The 17,681-nt window shown below is 37.3% G+C and overlaps 1 protein-coding gene across 1 annotated transcript; it reads left to right on the forward strand.

Annotated features, from left to right (window-relative positions):
* The first annotated feature begins 4,627 nt into the window (after nucleotides 1–4,627).
* LOC142339786 (ankyrin repeat domain-containing protein 49-like) lies at nucleotides 4,628–16,792 on the forward strand. Its single transcript, XM_075390046.1, has 3 exons — nucleotides 4,628–5,650; nucleotides 11,151–11,328; nucleotides 16,258–16,792. The coding sequence occupies exons 1-3, from the start codon at nucleotides 5,372–5,374 to the stop codon at nucleotides 16,530–16,532; spliced, it is 732 nt and encodes a 243-aa protein (XP_075246161.1). The 5' UTR covers nucleotides 4,628–5,371; the 3' UTR covers nucleotides 16,533–16,792.
* The last annotated feature ends 889 nt before the right edge of the window (nucleotides 16,793–17,681 follow it).

Below are 17,681 nucleotides of genomic sequence, written 5' to 3' on the forward strand. Positions count from 1 at the left end.
TTTGTTTGTGAGCTGTGAAAGTAGCAAAAAGTGTAGCGACTGTGTGTACATCGGTAGCGTTAGTGTATTCAGCATTCTGATCTGTTGAATGGATGAGCCAGTTCCACAAATCCATTTCACTACTTTCTTTTGAAACTTTTCAGAGATGGAAACATTCGACTTTGACAAATATATTTGCATTGAATGCCATAAAGAAGAATTGGCTGTATCAGCGATTTGTAGAGGCAAGTTTTAACTCTATTGCTCTCATTGTAGGCAAAGTTTCTTCGGAGTAACGCTGTTTGCTTTGACTATCCGTTTGTTGATGCTAGTGTTCCAACTTAGGTCTGAGGTCACTAGTATTCCTAAATCTCTGATTTTGTTTTCACTATTCAGCACTACACCGAAGAGATTGAATCCAAACAACATCATGCATGTTGGCGTATTCCTCATTTGTTATTTTTGGCATTTTGCATGAGACTAGTTTTTGCATGACTGACAGTCTACTCTTTTTCATCGGAAAGTCACTCTCCGGTTGCAGTCTTGATCGGCAATTCCCCCCGTTTTGGTTTAGAGATATTTTGACTGATTTAGAGATATTTTGACTGAGCTCTGTTTTTGCAGTGATGCCTCAAACGATTTCAGTGATGCGCCCATAGCTAGACCACTTCCAAGCTACACCACTTGCAAGACAACTAATTAGTAAAGTATTAATTCAACGCTTTGACGCGGTCTCCTAGAGACGCATATTCCGGTAAGTTTTGAATAGAGTGCGTTTTTGCGGTAAATTTGAATAAGCTGCTGTGCTGTTTTTAGTGGGGGCTCACTTCTCCGTCCTTGGGTTGGTCATACCCCTCATTAATAAAATTATTATCATTTTCTAGAATTATGGTCCCAGATTAGATGAGTTGGAACCTCTTGCCCCCTCCTATTACCAGGCCTTTACGTTTTATCGAGGACTCTGTTTTAACCAGGTGTTGATAGACACTGGGCTGACAAGGTGAAAAATGGGATAGCTACGAGTTAAAATGGGACAAGGAGAAAAATGGGATAGCTACGTTAAAAGCTACGACTTATTAAATAGTTTCAGTTTAAATATGATATACGGGGCAGCCGTGGTGGCCCCCTGACTTTGCTGATGATCATATTTGGAGCAAGTTCACTGCATCAACTTATTGTAGCGACACCAAAAGACACCCGAAAGAAGCTCAGACGTTGGGTATTCACGAAGCCTGGCCTGAGTCTCAATATCAGAGCAAACAATCAGAAGAAAGTTGTTCAAAATATCTGGCAATTAAACGTTTTTCGAAAAGAAAAAGCTGTTATTTGGCACGATACGATCAACAACTCAATATCCCCGCATTCCAGCAACAAACAGGAGGAGGAACAACCTGTCACTGAGACGACGGATTACAAGACAGAGACAACAATCGCCCGAAAACAGTGGACTCACAATCACTATTCAAAACCCCTGAAAAGTTTTAGCTGCTTACTCTTAGTCTTTCACGTGACCGTCTCTTAAGTGAGTTCGTGTTACCGAAAGGCTTTTTCTTTTCTTTTTGAGCAGTCCTTCACGTGACCGTCTCTTAAGTGAGTTCGTGAATTCTGTCCTGCATCTGTTCTCTGAAAATTAAACTTTTCATGTGACTTAAGTGAGTTTGAGTGAGTTTGAGTTGTCAGAAAAGCTATATTTTTCAGAGTTAAGTTTTCAGTTTCACGTGACCGCCTCTGAGTGTGTGTTACCGACACTGCCTATTAAGTTATTCATCAACAATCCGTTAAGACAAATCAAAATCTTTTGCATGTGCTAGCCAAAATGTCCTCAAGAGTTATCACGTGCCAATCTTGCAATCACAAGATTGCAAAGAAGGAAGCAAAATTCTCATGTGCCTACTGCAGCAAAGCAATGCACATGACACCCGACTGCACAGGCTTCGAACAGTCCAGTATTGAAGTCCTTGTCAAGTTAGAAGCAAATCTGCTTCACATCTGTAACGAATGCAGTGAAAATAAGACACATAAGTCCATCTTAAAACCTGCTGAACAGTCGAAATTGGAAGACGATCTAACAGACCTCCGAGAACAAATGAAAAAGTTCCAGCAAATCATTGAAAACTCAAATGCAATGATCGAAAATGTAAAGAAAGACTTGACCGAATTAAAGTCAACTGCTCCCAAGAGTTATGCACAAGCTGTTGGAAAACTGCCCGGTAGCACAATTCGCGACGTGTCAAATGCAAACAACATTCCTGGTCTGGGATTTCGAATAAGAGGTATACCTGAGAGTAGAACCAAAACACCAGACGAGCGTATGCATTCCGACATCGAATCGGTTGAGCAAATCCTAGACTTCTTGAAAATCAAAGACAAACGCATGAGCAAAATTCATCGTCTCGGTAAATTTGACACTGACAAAAAAGGGGCACGCACTATACTTGTTTGTCTGATGAAATTTGAGCGTCGCCTGAAGTTCTCAGACTGCTTGTCAACGCGAAGCTATGACATTTTATGCCTCACTGAAACATGGCTGACTCCTGATGTTCAAAACTATTCGCTCTTCCTACCTGCATACACGATCTACCGAAATGACAGAATACCATGCGAACACGAAACGAAACACGGTGGCGTACTTATAGCAATCAGATCGACTATTATGCACGAACAAATTTTGATTGACCTAAATCTTGAGGATTTTGTGGTGATTAGTGTACAAACAAAACCACAGCCGACTCTCATATGCTGTTTGTACAGCCCCCCATCAGACAGCGACTACACCTGGTCGCCGCAACAGTTAGAAATTCTGCTCTCCAAAATATCAAATCATGCTAATAGAATAGGCTACCAAGGCGTGTTCATTTGTGGAGACATCAACTTCTCCAAAACAGACTGGAACAACATGAGCTCCAATTCTGAGTGTGAAAACGCTGTTCTGGATGCTCTTTCGGAATACAATTTCCTGAACTACTCAAATCTTCAGTTAGACGTCATTCTGGCCAACAACCCTGACCAGATTGTCAAAACTGATCTTGACACCGATCTTTACAACTGTTACGCACTAAACGGCAAGCCATGTGCTGATCATCTACCGGTCAGTGTTACAGTAAACGCATTCCATAGCGAACTATACATTCATCATCAAGTCAAATATGCCTTTAAGAAAGCGGATTGGGACGAATTGAATAAGGCTATAGTAGACAGTCCTTTCAACCCTTACTGTTTCAGTAATCTCGATTTCCTTGTCAAAAAATGGTACGAATGGATCTTCAGCCTCATCGATCATTTCATTCCGAAAGTTACAAGACACAGGTCAACGCTTCCACCTTGGGTATCCAGCCGTACCTCACACCTGATGAAGAAGTTAGCTACAAAAAAGAAGCAATGGGTCTCTCCGGTCTTGTCAAAACTCCTGAAGTTGAAGAAAATGGAGCGTCAAATAAAAGAAGCCAGAAATGAAGATTTGAAAATGTTTGAAACCAAAATCTTTCAAAGTCGACAGTTCAGCAACATCCAGAAGTACCTACGTTGTGTTCGCAAGTTACCAAACGTTCCTCCTGTCGTCACTCTGTCCACTCAAAAAGCCGAAACTGACCAAGAAAAGGCCAAATTATTCAATCAGTTTTTCCAAAGTGTTTTCAACGAGAAGCAACATCACTGCATAACTTTTGAGAACAGAGGACTCAATAGTCTCCTTTTCTCCGAAATCCAGCACATATTGGAACACTAAACTCTGAACAAGTCTACGGGACCTGACAACATCAGAAACATTGTTTTGAAAAAGTGCGCCTTCTCACTCAGCAAGTCACTCCTCCTCCTATTCCAAACAATCTCGAATAAAGGAATCTTCCCCAGATACTGGAAAATCAGTCAAGTTACGCCAGTGTTCAAAGGGGGAAACAAATCAGACACTACTTGTTATCGACCGATTAGTTTGCTCTGCTGTGTGTCAAAAGTCCTTGAGCGTCTCATCTTCAACACACTATACAAGTTTTGCCAACACCGCCTACACGAAAACCAATATGGATTCCGAAAAAATAGGTCAGCAGTGGTACAATTGTTGGTCTACCTTGATTCAATTTACCAAAAGTACGATGACCCCACAGTAGACAACCTGACAATTCTGTATCTCGACTTTGCTAAGGCCTTCGATAAAGTACCGCTTGACTTGCTTATACTGAAACTCCAGTCCTTTGACATTGGCGGAAACTTGTTGCAACTCATAAGCTCCTACTTGAGAGACAGGGAGCAATATGTTAAAATAAATGCGGAAACATCCACTCCAGTAAGTGTCAGCAGTGGAGTTCCACAAGGCTCCATTCTCGGACCACTGCTCTTTTTGCTGTTCATAAATGATCTACCAGCTTCAGTGTCAAATTGTGAAAGTTTTGGATATGCCGATGATTTCAAGATAATTGCACTGACTCAGAGCCAACTCACGATTGGTGCCATGACTATACAGAATTGGTGCTCCGAAAACAAAATGCAACTGAACACCTCTAAATGCAAGCTCCTCAACATAAAAGGCACTTTGACAGCAGCAATAGACAACCTTGAAATTGAACCGACGAATCTTCAGCGCGACCTAGGACTATGGATCACCTCAAATCTCACGTGGAACGATAACTGTACCACGAGAACGAAGAAGGGATTAAGTGCACTGTTGCAACTGAAACGAAACCTGTCTACAAACAGCACGCGAAACAGTAAGCTAAATTCTTACGTTGGTTACGTTGTGCCAGTCCTGACCTACTGCTCTCAAGCATGGCAGCCGAACAAGTCGAATCTTGCGAAGTTTGAAAGGGTGCAGGAAATTGCTACCAAGTGGATACTGAATGCAAGTTTTGAATACAAAGATCGACTTCTACAGCTAAAGCTGCTGCCTCTCAGCTTATATGTCGAAATGCACAATCTCCTGCTTCTGATATCATTGGATAGAAACGAATACGACGTTGTTGTTGATCTACCTAGAGTCACCGAAGATAAAACTCGACAGCATACAAGAGGAGAACTGACGATCGGAACGAATCGACTCTACAAAACCGATGAAAACTTCTTCCATCGTACAAAATTATTATACAATATTATTATCAGAGTGTACACCAGCTACGGAAAATATCTCAATAAAGACACCATCTCCAAAATCTACTGGGACTACTTTCTGAGAAAATATGACAAGAGGGACAAATGCACTTGGCGAATTGTTTGCAAATGTGACCACTGCAATAACTGGAAAAAACTAGACTAAACTAAAACTACCTTTGGACTGAACTCATGTGGGTCTAACAAACCCTTGGATTTATTTATGTTTAAATCCTAAAGCCTTTACTACTACTACTACTACTACTACTACTAAATAATTAGGAAAAAGTTAATTTTCAGATTGGAATTGGTTTTTATGGACGACTCAACTGATGTTACAAATGAAGAAAAGAATGACATCTTGTGTGACATGCTATCAGGTGATGCTCCTGGTCCGTCGATAGAAACTATCCAATCATTGCAAAATTCCGGAAAAGTTAGCTTGAATGACAACACAACTTTCTGCAGTAAATTTGTTGATCCATCTAGTTCGGATACTGATGATGAAAACCTGGAGGATTTTGACATAACCGCATCAACAGAAAAGGAGTTAGAAAATGCTATTTTGAGCGCTGCAAAAGGTGGGCATATCGAGGTAAATGTATTTTACTTGGATCTTTACCGATTGTGCCCCCAGCTTAGTGGGTGCATATTATTTGCACCCAGACGCATGTGCCATTTTTACATAATGATTAATTGCTGAAAGACTAAGGCATTTATAAAACTATATTTAAAACGTCTTCGCTAGGTGAGGTAAAATGATTAATTTTATTACAATTTATTTACAATTAAAATTATTTCAATTCAATTTTGAAACAAAACAGAAAACTCGGAAGATTTCTTGTTAAAACACAAATTTCTGAAATTTCGCATTCGCTTAGATCTTAGATTTAGATTTGAGTTCATGATCTTGTCTTTTACATTAACAGATTCTATGACTTTCTACCGTTTCTGTTTTCGTTGACTTTAAGGGCTTCATCAAAGTATTGCCAGTTGCTTATAGATCGAAAAAGCCTATGGATAGTTACCTCTGCGATATTTTTCTTATGCTGGAGTGGTGCGCAGCTAGGAAAATCAGAATTGTTTCTGTTGACTTTTGCTACCATTTACAAGAGACTTTTCTCTGTTCGTCAACGTAGACGACCATATCGAGGAGAGCTAGTTCAAACTCCAAATTTGTATGCAATTTTTTTTTCTAGTTGAATCAAATTTTTTGTGTAGTCTTCTTTTACTGTGCAAATAATGTCGTCTACATATCTGTCGAATAGTTTTCGTTTCCGTTTTGTTTTCCGTTGGCGTATTTTCACATTAGATTTCCAAACACATCCCCCGTTTTTTGTTCCGACCCACTTTAGTGGGGGGGGGGGGAGAAGAACCATATACTCAACTGGTTTTTTTTTGTTCAGTGAATTTTCGGCGGTCGATATGGATAGTGAGTGGTATCTTTAGAAAATTTGTCCAGGGTAGACTTTCAAATTAAAAAGATATTTTTTTGATTTCACTTTTTCACGAGAAGTTACGGAGGTTCAGTTTTGTGAACGTTTTATCACTTCCGTTGTTTTATTCGCATTTTTCGTATTTTGCTTAAATTTTTATCAGTTTTGTTTAAATGATTAAATTAACGATATGTTCTACGTAAAAGATAGAAGAGAGTTCATGAATAGTTTGAACCTGTTTGAGCATAATTTTCAATGATGAAAATTCAGCCTTTCATTTTTTTCATAAAAAATGATTATACCTCAGGTTCTTAAGAAAGTTTTCTGGGAATTATATTTTTGCGGTTCTTCGCTATTTAAAACCGATTGCATAGTTTTTCTATATATAAAGATTTTCACTTGCCAAAAAATCATTTATAGAACAAATGAGTATTTTTAACAGTCGCGCAGCAAATCAAGGCCAGTTTTGGTCTCTTCGTTGTTTGTATTAAACAAGGATTCTGATTGTATTATGGCACTTCCCTCTTTGAAATTATTTTTGCGTTTTTATCCCAATCAAAAGAAAGTGTTTTTTCAATTAAAGGTTTAATTATTAAGAGGTCTATTTAAGTTCCAATGAGGTTCAGTGAAACAAAATTGTGTTTTATGAATATAGCTAATGGTTTTTATGTCTCCAAACAATGTTTGGTAAATTGCCAGCATCTGATGATTTTTTGTCTAGGACAGTACGAAGTATCAAACGTCTGTTCGTTAGCGTCGGAGCTCTTAAAAAAGACTCTCCAACTGTTGATATGTATTGGTTTTCTTGCAATATTACTGAATGAATATTTAAAATTCATCATTTAATTTTGATAATGACCTTTTTGTGAAATTAGCTGTTACGTTAACATTTGGAAGAATCTTTATTGTACCGGAGAAGCTGCAACAGGACATGTACAATTGGCCTTCCAAGCAGTCACAAGATAAACTTTACCATTTGAAGTTAATTGCTTATGGTTGTTATGCCTAACGCCTTAAAAAATTGCAACTTTTCAGCCTAGTCTTAGCAAATGGAGACGTCGGATGTTTTAGAATCAATCATAATGTAGGCCTAATTGCCTTTTTAAAAAAATGTTTTTTTTTGCGTTGATAGCACAAATTTTCATATTTTTTTGACATTCTCCAACTTTTGGTTGAGTTGGTTTAGTTGGTTTAGTTTACTTTTTATCTGATGCTATTTTTACTTTAAGTTTTTAAATAAAAATTAGATAGACGTTGTGTTTTGGTCGTAAGTAATACTTCTTATTTGTATGATTTTATTTGTCTTTTCTTGTACTCATAAATGGCAGCCATCTTCGGCCTTCTCTTAAGTGATTGTTTCATTTGTGTAGCCGTTAGAGAGTCAAGCATTTTTTTTAAATGAATACCAATTATTTCCGGACATTAAGTTTTTTTGAAAGTGTTCTATCGCTTCCTGATTTGGACAGTTAAGTCAATAACTTGGTTAAGCGGGGTCGGAACATTATGTGCAAACGCACATTATTGAGCCTCTTTGTTCGTATTGCTCCCGACAAACCATTTTGACTAACCATTGACAAACCTTCTTTTGACAGTATTATCTACCGTTTCTTTAAAGTATTCGTTTGTGACTGCCAGTTTGAGTGGGAGCTGAAGTGTTGATCTCTCAATATCGGGAGGGATGTCACTGGAGTAAAGACATCGCAGGGCATTTTCGATAGCTTTCAAGACATTTAAATGTACTTTTAATATCCAGTGCTACTATTTGCTGATTCGTCTCAAGCTCAAGAGTCTTAAGTTGTCTTGCTATCAGACTCGATGTTTCGACAATAGCTCCCGGGACAATCTAAAAAGTGAAGTCGAAAAATTTTTCAAGTTGTGATAAGGACTTCCTGGAATAGATAAAACGGGGAGCATTGATGTGTTTTCTTTGTGGACCTTTGTCAGCCCATGAAGTGGCGCTGGTGGTGCGACTGTTGTTCGTAGTTTTTGGCAAGTTTTATCTGTAATGAGATCTTATTTTTTCGCTTTCAATTAAATTTATCTACATCTTTTTCTACTTTGAAAATTATCTCATTTGTTCTCTACACGCGAAAATTGGGGCAGTCCAGTATTTTGTTCATATTTGATTGATATGTTGTTTTCCTCATAACAAAAAATCCGTTGCCTTTATCAAAAGGTACAACTGAAAGTTAATTCTCCTAAAAAATTGCCACTTTTTACAATCCTCTGTCAGCTGGCGTTTCTCTTAAATTTTAAGCGTACCATTTGTTTGATGCCCCTTTGTCGTTCTTAGGATGTTTTGGCCCATAAGATAGAAGTCCGTTGACAAATACTGGTGGTTCTATTCCGCCTAAAGCTTTGACCGCGCCGTCCTTTTCTCTTAAAGGTCTATCTTGACAGTGCGACAATTTTTCAAGCTTTTGATTCAATCATTGAGTGAATCGTATTGCCTAGAATTATTAACCATGTAATGACGCGTGCTGTCATTGGGGGTTGCATAACGTAATGGAGGGGGCACAAACGGAGAAGATCCCATTTTTTGTTGAAGGCCGCGAAACATGAAATGATGGCGTTGCCACATTTTTTTCAAATTTTGTCCATTGTTCATTTGCAAAGCGAACAGGTCATAATTCTTCGTGGTTAAGTCGTATGGCAATGGATAAGAAATAAATCAAAAGCGTGAGTTTCTCACCAATTTATTAAATAGTTTTATTTAATGAATGATAACGAGTGCTCAATGCAAAAATAAACGGCATCAAATACATAGTTTCGGCGGACAACAAGTCAGTGGTCTGTTCCTGCCGACGGGCAACCATGAGGGACCTCATCGTTGTTGTGAGACCGTATCCTCCTCTCAACTGACGGCCATAACCTTTGTAGCAGGATTCAATGACCACCGTAGTAGTTGCACGGAGTTTTTCGACCTCAAACATCTTTTAAAGCCAATAAATTAACAGTACTTTTTCCCCTGGCCTATGTGCTTTCTCCTCTTTCATTTGCCTTCACTCAATATTTTAACCTCTGTTGATTTTTTGGTCCCAAACGTTGAAATGTCACTACTACAATGGCTTAGCTCCCCTTCGAAGCTGTTTGCTCTTCGTGCGACGATGTAGGTCGTTGCAACGAAACGAACCTGCCGAAATTGCATCCTCCGAGGGATTGCTCCTCAAGAATTTTCTAATTAGACTTGAGCTGAGAAATATGAAACCCCTGCCAATTTTTGTCACTTTTCAATCAGGACATTTTTTGCAACACGAGCTAATAACAAGCGTCGGTACTCTCATGCGTTTTATTTATTTACTGTTTTTATCAGTTCTGTTTGACCCAGTTTGCATATTTATGGATTCCTACAAATTGCTTTTTTTTCATTTTATGAGTTTGTGGTTATCCTCGGCATAAAAACATAATTTCAAAAAAAGATGTTGCGTTACTTTTCTCTAAAATAGCACCAACATTTTTTAAACCAAACCTTCTACAGTAACCTCTGAAATGTAAGTTAGGACGTAGAGATTTTACTCGTTTTTTATCGGCCAGTTCTGGTTGCTATGAACGGGGAGTTGAAAGTAAAATCTTTTATGTTTTTCCTTAGGAGAGCTTGTTAAAAAAATGTTTTGCCAATTGCTCTCAAACTCAAGTTTGAAACAAATATATTGGACGAGTTGGTTTTCTTAGCTGCGACAGCTGAAAGGAGCTGTTTTTGGCGTTCCCTTGCTTTGGCCTTAATTTAGTTTTTTCGGTCTTCAGTTTAAGCTGAATTAAGAACAATATTAGAATCTAACCGAATTCGCAGAATTCACAGACCAAATAAGAACACTTCGACACTTAGAAAAATTCGGTCAATTTCTCTCTCTTAATTTCTGTTTCAGCCCCAATGTGCGTCAAGCGGGTCAACGGAGGCTATTTTCCGGCAATTTGCCGGCTTTGTTCTTACTCTAATTGAAGCACAGATCCAAATCAATCCAAGCCATCATTACAATTAGTAGTAAAACACATTTTGGCCTTAATATAATTTTTTGGTCTTATTCTGTTCATTGGGTTTTGAGACTACAAGTCTAAAAAGCTGTTGCAGCTATTTTCCGGCAATCTTCCAGCTGTGTTTTAAATACGATTTTAATCTGACCAAAAAATTTCGTGACTTTCTGTCATGAAAAACGTTGTAAACTGGCTAAGCCCGAGGGAAGTAACTTGCTGAGCAGTATATTAAGCGCCTTAATAGTCTCTAAGTATGCGATCCATCGAAACCGCTGACGAGACTTAAACGCACTGTGTGAATGTCGTTCATAGAGTTTTGGACCCCACACCCCTCTTCACCCCCACCGAAATCTGCAGCAGTGTATACTTCACTTCACGATGTATACGGGCGATTTTCGATGCTTTGGATCCCCCACTTTTTGCGCCCACCCCTCACCCAATCAGGCTAACTTGCCTAATTTAATGGTAGCTGCAGCAAACAAAGCCAACGCCATTTCAGTCGTTTGAGAGCAATTCGTCGGTTGTTTAGAATTTAATGACTGGTAGACAATTAAGAATTGTTTTGAGTTGGCTTTGAAATGATGACAGGTAGGCAGTTTTATCAGTTCATGTAATATGGCAAAACAAAATTAATCGTTTCGATTTGTTAACATCGCGCTGCGAAGTCAACCACGTATATATTGACAGATCGTGGAAAGCATTCTGGAGAAAAATTCGCGATATGTGGGCTCCATTGATGAGGACCTGTATACGCCTTTGCACAGAGCTGCTTACAATGGACATGTCAATGTGATGAAGGTGCTGTTGAAGCACGGAGCAGATCCTAATGCTCCCACTTTAGATGGCTGGACTCCTCTTCATTCTGGTTAGTGGTCTTCATGCACTAACAGCGAAAAAAAGGTACTCCACTATTTTGGCTCTTTTCTTTCTTGTTAAAAAGCCCGTGTGTTAATGGGTAAATATTATAAGTAGCAAAATGATTTAGAATTTATTGGCCTGAAGTATTTATAACCTAACAACTTTAGATTAATTTTATTTTTAATAGCCGCACAGCTATTATTGTCCTTCTCTTGTTTTTTACAATTCAAAGAATTTGAATTGTATTGGGGCGCTGTCTTTTTTTATTTTTTCTTACGACTCGAAGAGGAGTATTGGAGAAATCCCTTTTTTAAATCAATTTTATTGGAGTGATTTTTGAAGCGGGAAATGAAACGCGTGAAAAATTTGGAGTGATTTTGGTGCTGAACAAAAGTGAAGAGCGGAGCGAAAAGAGAGTGGTTTTTGTTCATACCGCGGTTTTTGAGAGATCGAGAAATTGATGTGTGAAAAAATTTCTCTAAGCGAGCAAAATTTTCTTGTTCACGTGCGGCTTTTAAAAGCAGTTTTTTTGCAACTCTTGATGGTTTTGAGGTTTGATTATGATATTGTATTAATTTTAGGTTTGTTTCGATAGGAATTGAATGTTTCAAGTAGTTAAATTGAGTTTAATGCTAATTTGGAGGATTTTGATCAGTTTTGCTGATTTTTAGACGAAATTTAATAGTTTTTTTGATGTTTTTTTTTGTTTTAATGCTTTAAGTGGGATTTGAAAAGAAGCTTGCTACTGAAGGAATATTCAGATAACAATTGACTAAAAGTTTCTTGATATAAATAATTTTTTTCTTAGGATAATTGACAGAAAAATTGAGAAATTTTAAGCCATTTTTCTTTTGCAGTTTTTCCTTTCTTTTAAAATCTTTCTTAGCCTATTATGTCTTGCCCATTGTTTTGCGAGCTTTTCATTGCTTTATTTGCAAGGGAACTTTAGTGGGCTTTGTGTTTCCTTGTACTATTAAAAAAAACTCATTAAGTTTTTCTTGTTTTTGTTTGATTTGTTTTTGAATGTCGTTTCTATTCTTCCTTAAATTTTGTATGGCATTTGTGGAGGTTCAGGGTTCACAATAGTTGTTTAGTCATAAGTATGGGCAATTTTTCCTTTGAGTCGTTTCCGAAAATCTTCCGGCTATGTTTTTTTTAAGATCTGTTCACACATTTTCATGATTTTTGAAGTCAAATTGGAGTAGTGATTTTGGTCACGCCGAAACATGAAGTGGAGCGAAAAAGCGAGTGGTTTGGCGACGTGAAATTTTTTTCCTCTAAATTTAAAGTAGAGTGAGAAAACGGTGTTTGAACAAAAATTCGCTTTCTCGCTAGTGGTTTTTTGTTCACATGCGGCAATTTCACTTTGATTTTTACTGTTTTTTTTTTCAATTTTTTGGATTTGATTTTTTTCTAAATGGTTTTCCCAATCCATTCATAGTCCGTTCTATGTCTAGTTTTCTGGTTAGTCAATGAAAATTCTTTGAATTGTGCGTCAGGACTTGTCCTGCTATGTTTTTTTATTTCGTCGCGATTTATGTTACGACCATATGACGTCACAACCACCTCAAATCCTCTTTTTGTTCATTCGTTCATGCAATTTCAACTGAAGTGCGTGCGTGACGTCAATTTTTGGTCTTAATGGCGCCGAGTTTTGTGTGTTCATTCGCGTGATTAAATTTTTGGTCATAATTGACTTACCTCACTCTCAAAAATGACTTCCTCACTTTGAAATTGACTTTTATTTACTTTAATTCAAAGAGATAAGGACAAATTGGTGTCTGTCACTCTAAATGCAGGTTATTTGAGTGCAGCTAATAGGGGCAGCAAAAACTTATACAGATTTTTAATCAAAATAAAATATCAGCCTTCAATGAAAAGACAAAAATTTTTTCGGTCTGTCTTTACTGTTTTTTGAGACTGCAGATTTACAAAGCTATTGCGGCTATTTTCTGGCAATCTGCCAGCTATATTTTTGTTTTTTAGATGTTTGTCTCTTATGTGATTATTCGTCTTTTGTCTTTTTGCTAGCCTATAGTTTAGTAGTTATGTATGTTTTGGTCACAAATGTTTCGAAGACGGAAACATTAAAAAATAAACAACTTAGAACTTTTGTACAGGAAATTTTGCTTTTTTGTATATAGAGTTCAAGTGGGTAATAAAAATTTTTGAACCTTCAGTTGGATTAAGCAGATGTTGTCATCACAATATTGGTTTTCAAGACATTAACATTGACGACCTTTAACGAACTTTTGCTTTTCTTAATTTTTTCTTTTGATCTTTGTTTCTTTTGCCTGGCTCTTTGTCTCTTGTATGCGAGCAGATCCTCCGAGACGCAGTTTCCTCTTCTGAAAAGTTGCGAAAATTTGGGTTCAAATATCTGAACACCAGAAGTACCTCTAGTTAAATAATATTATTTTAGATAATTTGACAGATTGTGCAATTAATGCTATAATTTTTATATATGCTAAAATTTTTATCTTTTGGTGTAGCATCGGTTTGCTGGTCAGATTAATGTTTGTGTTATCATTTATGCTATTCTCGAGATTGTATCTCTGTTGCAGTCCTTTATTTTGTAAGAATTGTGAACACATTTTTTCGATGACTAAGTGCTATATTTTCTAAGAAGGCGTGAATATGAAGTTGGTTTTTGAAACTTTTTAATTCCTAAATGATGCGGTTTTTTTCTTCGTTAGTTTATAATTGCACTCAAGCGAAGATTGAAGCAATTGTTGTAAACGTTTTGGTCTTTTCTATGCAGAATTTTTGCTTGAGCGCTTTTGCTCTAAAACATTTTGTTTTCTGGAGACGCTAAAGTTCATTTTTTAATGATCTTAATATCTCTCATTATTTGTTGCTGGCAAAAAAGCAATTGTGAGAGTTTGAGGATCAAAGTCGTTGTAGCTCAATGGGTCAATGGTTAAGATGGCAGACCGCTATCCTGGAGTTTGCGGGTGCGAACCCCTATGAGGTCGGATTTTTTGCGTCCCTAAAAATGTCTAAGATACACTCCTTTCCCCGATACTATATGCGGCCATGAGAATGAATTTGGTCAACGGCAATAAGTTAAGGAGAAGAAGTACTATCCGAGCGTTGCGGTCATGTGAAAGTTTTGTTAACACAGAGATGTTAGTTCAAAGAGTTATCTTAACGAGTGGTAGTTTCAATAGAGTTAACAAAGTTGTCTGAATAGTAGTGTCACAGTTTTTTTTTTGTTGTCCTTCCGAATTTCTGTTTAATTAATTTAATTGATACTGTTTTGTTCCAACACCTGAAGCGTAGATGTTTTTGTTTGGAAAACGAGATGTAGCATGATTCAAAACGCAGTCTGTTGTGGTATCTATTCAACATTGTCTATGTGAGAGTTTAAAGCTCTCTAGTTGAATATTTTACTAATATAAATTTGTTACTCAATAGAAACCAAAATAAAAAAGTTTCAGGAATCTGGTGTTGTTGTGATATCTCAGTTTGGCAAATGTATTATTCAATAGGCACGAAGTGATTGCTGGTGGAGTTTGGATTTTTTGGGGGTTTTACGAACCGCTGTTGATTATTGGTTTGCTATACTAGGCTAATTTTTAAACAGACCTTTCTTGTTTTCTTTTTAACGAACTGTAATTCTTACTGTATGCTGAGACTTGAGATCAGATATATATTCCGTAATAGTTCGATATTTCGTAAAGGTGTATAAACCTCTGCGTGGTTTCCCACCTTACGCTAATGTTTTTTAGTTAGTAGCATGTATTAGTTTCCTTCTTAAGACAATTGATCACGACTTTAAAGCTCAAATCGTCATTTGTACGTATTACCGTTCAGTAGCTTAATTTTTTGCTCTACCTCATTTGATACTCTTTATCATGAGTTTTCGATTTATTTTTCTTGTTATTTCTGTATTAAACGTCAGTTGGCTCTCAGAAAATGACTTAAATAAAGGAAACAACTATAATTGAAGGCCAACTGCATTGATCGTAAGGAACACTAATGTTCAATATGACGCTCTCTGTTAATTATGAGAACTCGATGACTTTATTCGATCGTATTATAAGATAAGTTTTTTGAACGCTGAGTTCTTGCAATTTTTTGTTTTTAATTGGTCTCAAACAAAATTTTCTGGCGGTTATATTAGTCCTGTTTTTCTTTTTAATGCGATTTTGTGTACAGCCAATTTTTCGTCTGACTAACGACTCGTCGTTGAAAAGTGCTCTGAGTCTCTATATGCGATTCTTAGAAACTGCAGAGGACCTAAATTCATGTTGTAAATAGCCGTTATAATCCTTCAAAATTTTTGGAGCCACTGCAGCCCCCCACTCCAACCTCCCTCCCACTGCCCTATCTCCTCCAGTGTTTTATGCTTAATTGCTCTCAAACAAAGTTTGTAGTAATTATATTTGTCATGTGGTTTGAATGCGATTTTTCGTTTCACCCTTTTGACTTTCAAAAATGGAATAAACTGGTAACGTCCGGAGGGCAAAAATTTCTCTTTAAGAATTTCGACCTTCTGGGATCTAAGTATGCGATTCACTGAAACTGTTTTGAGACAATTCCAACACATCGTTGCACTCAACCCAGCGCGCTCGCTGTGATTTAGCAGTAAATGAAAACAGCAATTTAGCACTTCTAGTATTCGGAATTACTTCGGAAGCACTTCTAGTATTCTAGTTTTAGTTCAAAGTCATTGTGACAATAACGGGTATTTAAATCCTTAATATAGGAGCATGGAGGATCTATCAAATGATAACTTTTATGGTTTTATTTCGGAATTTCATGGATGTGAATATGAACTATACTCAAGCATCAATTAAGATAAACGTTTCGTTCAGCCTTTTAATTTAAAAGTAGTAGCGTTCAATGCTCTGTCGTAATGTGTAAGAAGCTTGTGTAGTTTCGTGCCTTGATGGGTTATGATAAATACCACAGCTAAGAACTTATTTTCTAGCTTGCTGTTGGGGAAAAGTAGAGGCCGCAGCGCTCCTCTTGAAATCAGGCTCAAGAGTAAATGCCAAGTCTTATTCAAACACAACACCCCTTCACACAGCGGCAAACAGACCCAACAATCGACCAGTGCTAGAATTGCTTTTAACAACTCCAGGTGTTGACCCTCTTATTGCAAATGATGCGGGAGAAACAGCTGCTAAAATTGCGAGTCGAATTGGGCCGTACGGTTTTCTTTTCGAACCGTTTGAAGAATCGCTTTCATGGTCACTGAATTAAGCTATAGTTGTTGAATGATACGATTCGGGCTGCCAGTAATGTTGCTTTGGTATTGCAATTGACACCTCATAATTTGACGAGGTGCAACGAGACGGTTAAGAGAATGTATGATTGACTGAGATTTACATCAAAATCGATGCTTGAATTTATGAAGACATTAATTTTTGATTATTTAATTAAACTCTTTGGTATATTTTTCAATTTTGTACATAATTTGAATATGCTGCAAATAGTTTGATTTAAAAAATTGTTTATCTTAATGTTTCTTATCGTCTGACTTATTAGGCTGACCCTTTGACCTTTGACAAAAGGGGTGTTAGGTCCATGCAATGAGAAAATAGCACGTTCTTATGCATAACGGCAAAAAAGACTAGCATGATTCAGTGCGTGGCATAGAATGTTCTGACATATGTACATGGCAGCATACAATGCACCAAATGAATAAGTAAACTATTGCAGAAACGTTTGTATTTTTGCACCTTTCAAACTTAGGTTTAACGGAGTGAGCATAATTTTATTTTTCGAAAAGGGACAAAGTGGAAACAGATGCGTTCTCAGAAGTTACAAAAGTTTCCCATTCTGTTTTACTATGATATGTTCGACTAGTTCTGCTCATGTTTAAGCGAAAATTAAAAGACATGTATTACTACAAACACAATCATGTAGTTTTTCAAAATTTTTTTATGCATTGTGCTGACCGCTGCATCAATTCAATGTTTTCACCCTTTGACAGGCTTCCAAAAATTGACTTACTGCACTGCATTGGCTTTAATTGTTTTTGAAACAAGCGAAGCTCAGGGCAATAACGAAAGAGGAAATGAAATTTTTAATTGCTCTCAAACGAAATTTGTAGCAATTACATTAGTCCTGTCGGTCTTTTTATGCGATTTTTCGCTTGACCGATTTTTCGTCTGGCCCATTTGACTTTTCGCCCTCAAAAACGGGATAAACAGGTAGCGCCCAGCGGGCATTAAGTGATCTTAGAGCCTTTCAGCTCACTAGTCTCCAAGTATGCAATTCAGAGAAACTGTTTTGGAGACTTATACTTATGGAGTGAACGGCGGTTCTTAGAGAGGGCAAATTTCCATATCTCGCTAGTGGTTTTTTTGTTCACATGCGGCATTTTAACATTGATCTTCCTGTTTTTTT

The sequence above is a fragment of the Convolutriloba macropyga genome, chromosome 5, assembly GCF_964194025.1.
Source record: "Convolutriloba macropyga chromosome 5, txConMacr16.3, whole genome shotgun sequence".
Classification (NCBI taxonomy): Eukaryota; Metazoa; Xenacoelomorpha; order Acoela; family Convolutidae; genus Convolutriloba; species Convolutriloba macropyga.

What these genes read in the sequence shown, in the direction of transcription:
- LOC142339786 (XM_075390046.1), top strand. Translation starts at nt 5,372, where the DNA reads ATGGACGACTCAACTGATGTTACAAATGAAGAAAAGAATGACATCTTG. An exon ending in CAAAAGGTGGGCATATCGAG is followed by an intron (nt 5,651 to 11,150) that starts GTAAATGTATTT and finishes ATATATTGACAG; the next exon opens with ATCGTGGAAAGCATTCTGGA. An exon ending in CTGGACTCCTCTTCATTCTG is followed by an intron (nt 11,329 to 16,257) that starts GTTAGTGGTCTT and finishes CTTATTTTCTAG; the next exon opens with CTTGCTGTTGGGGAAAAGTA.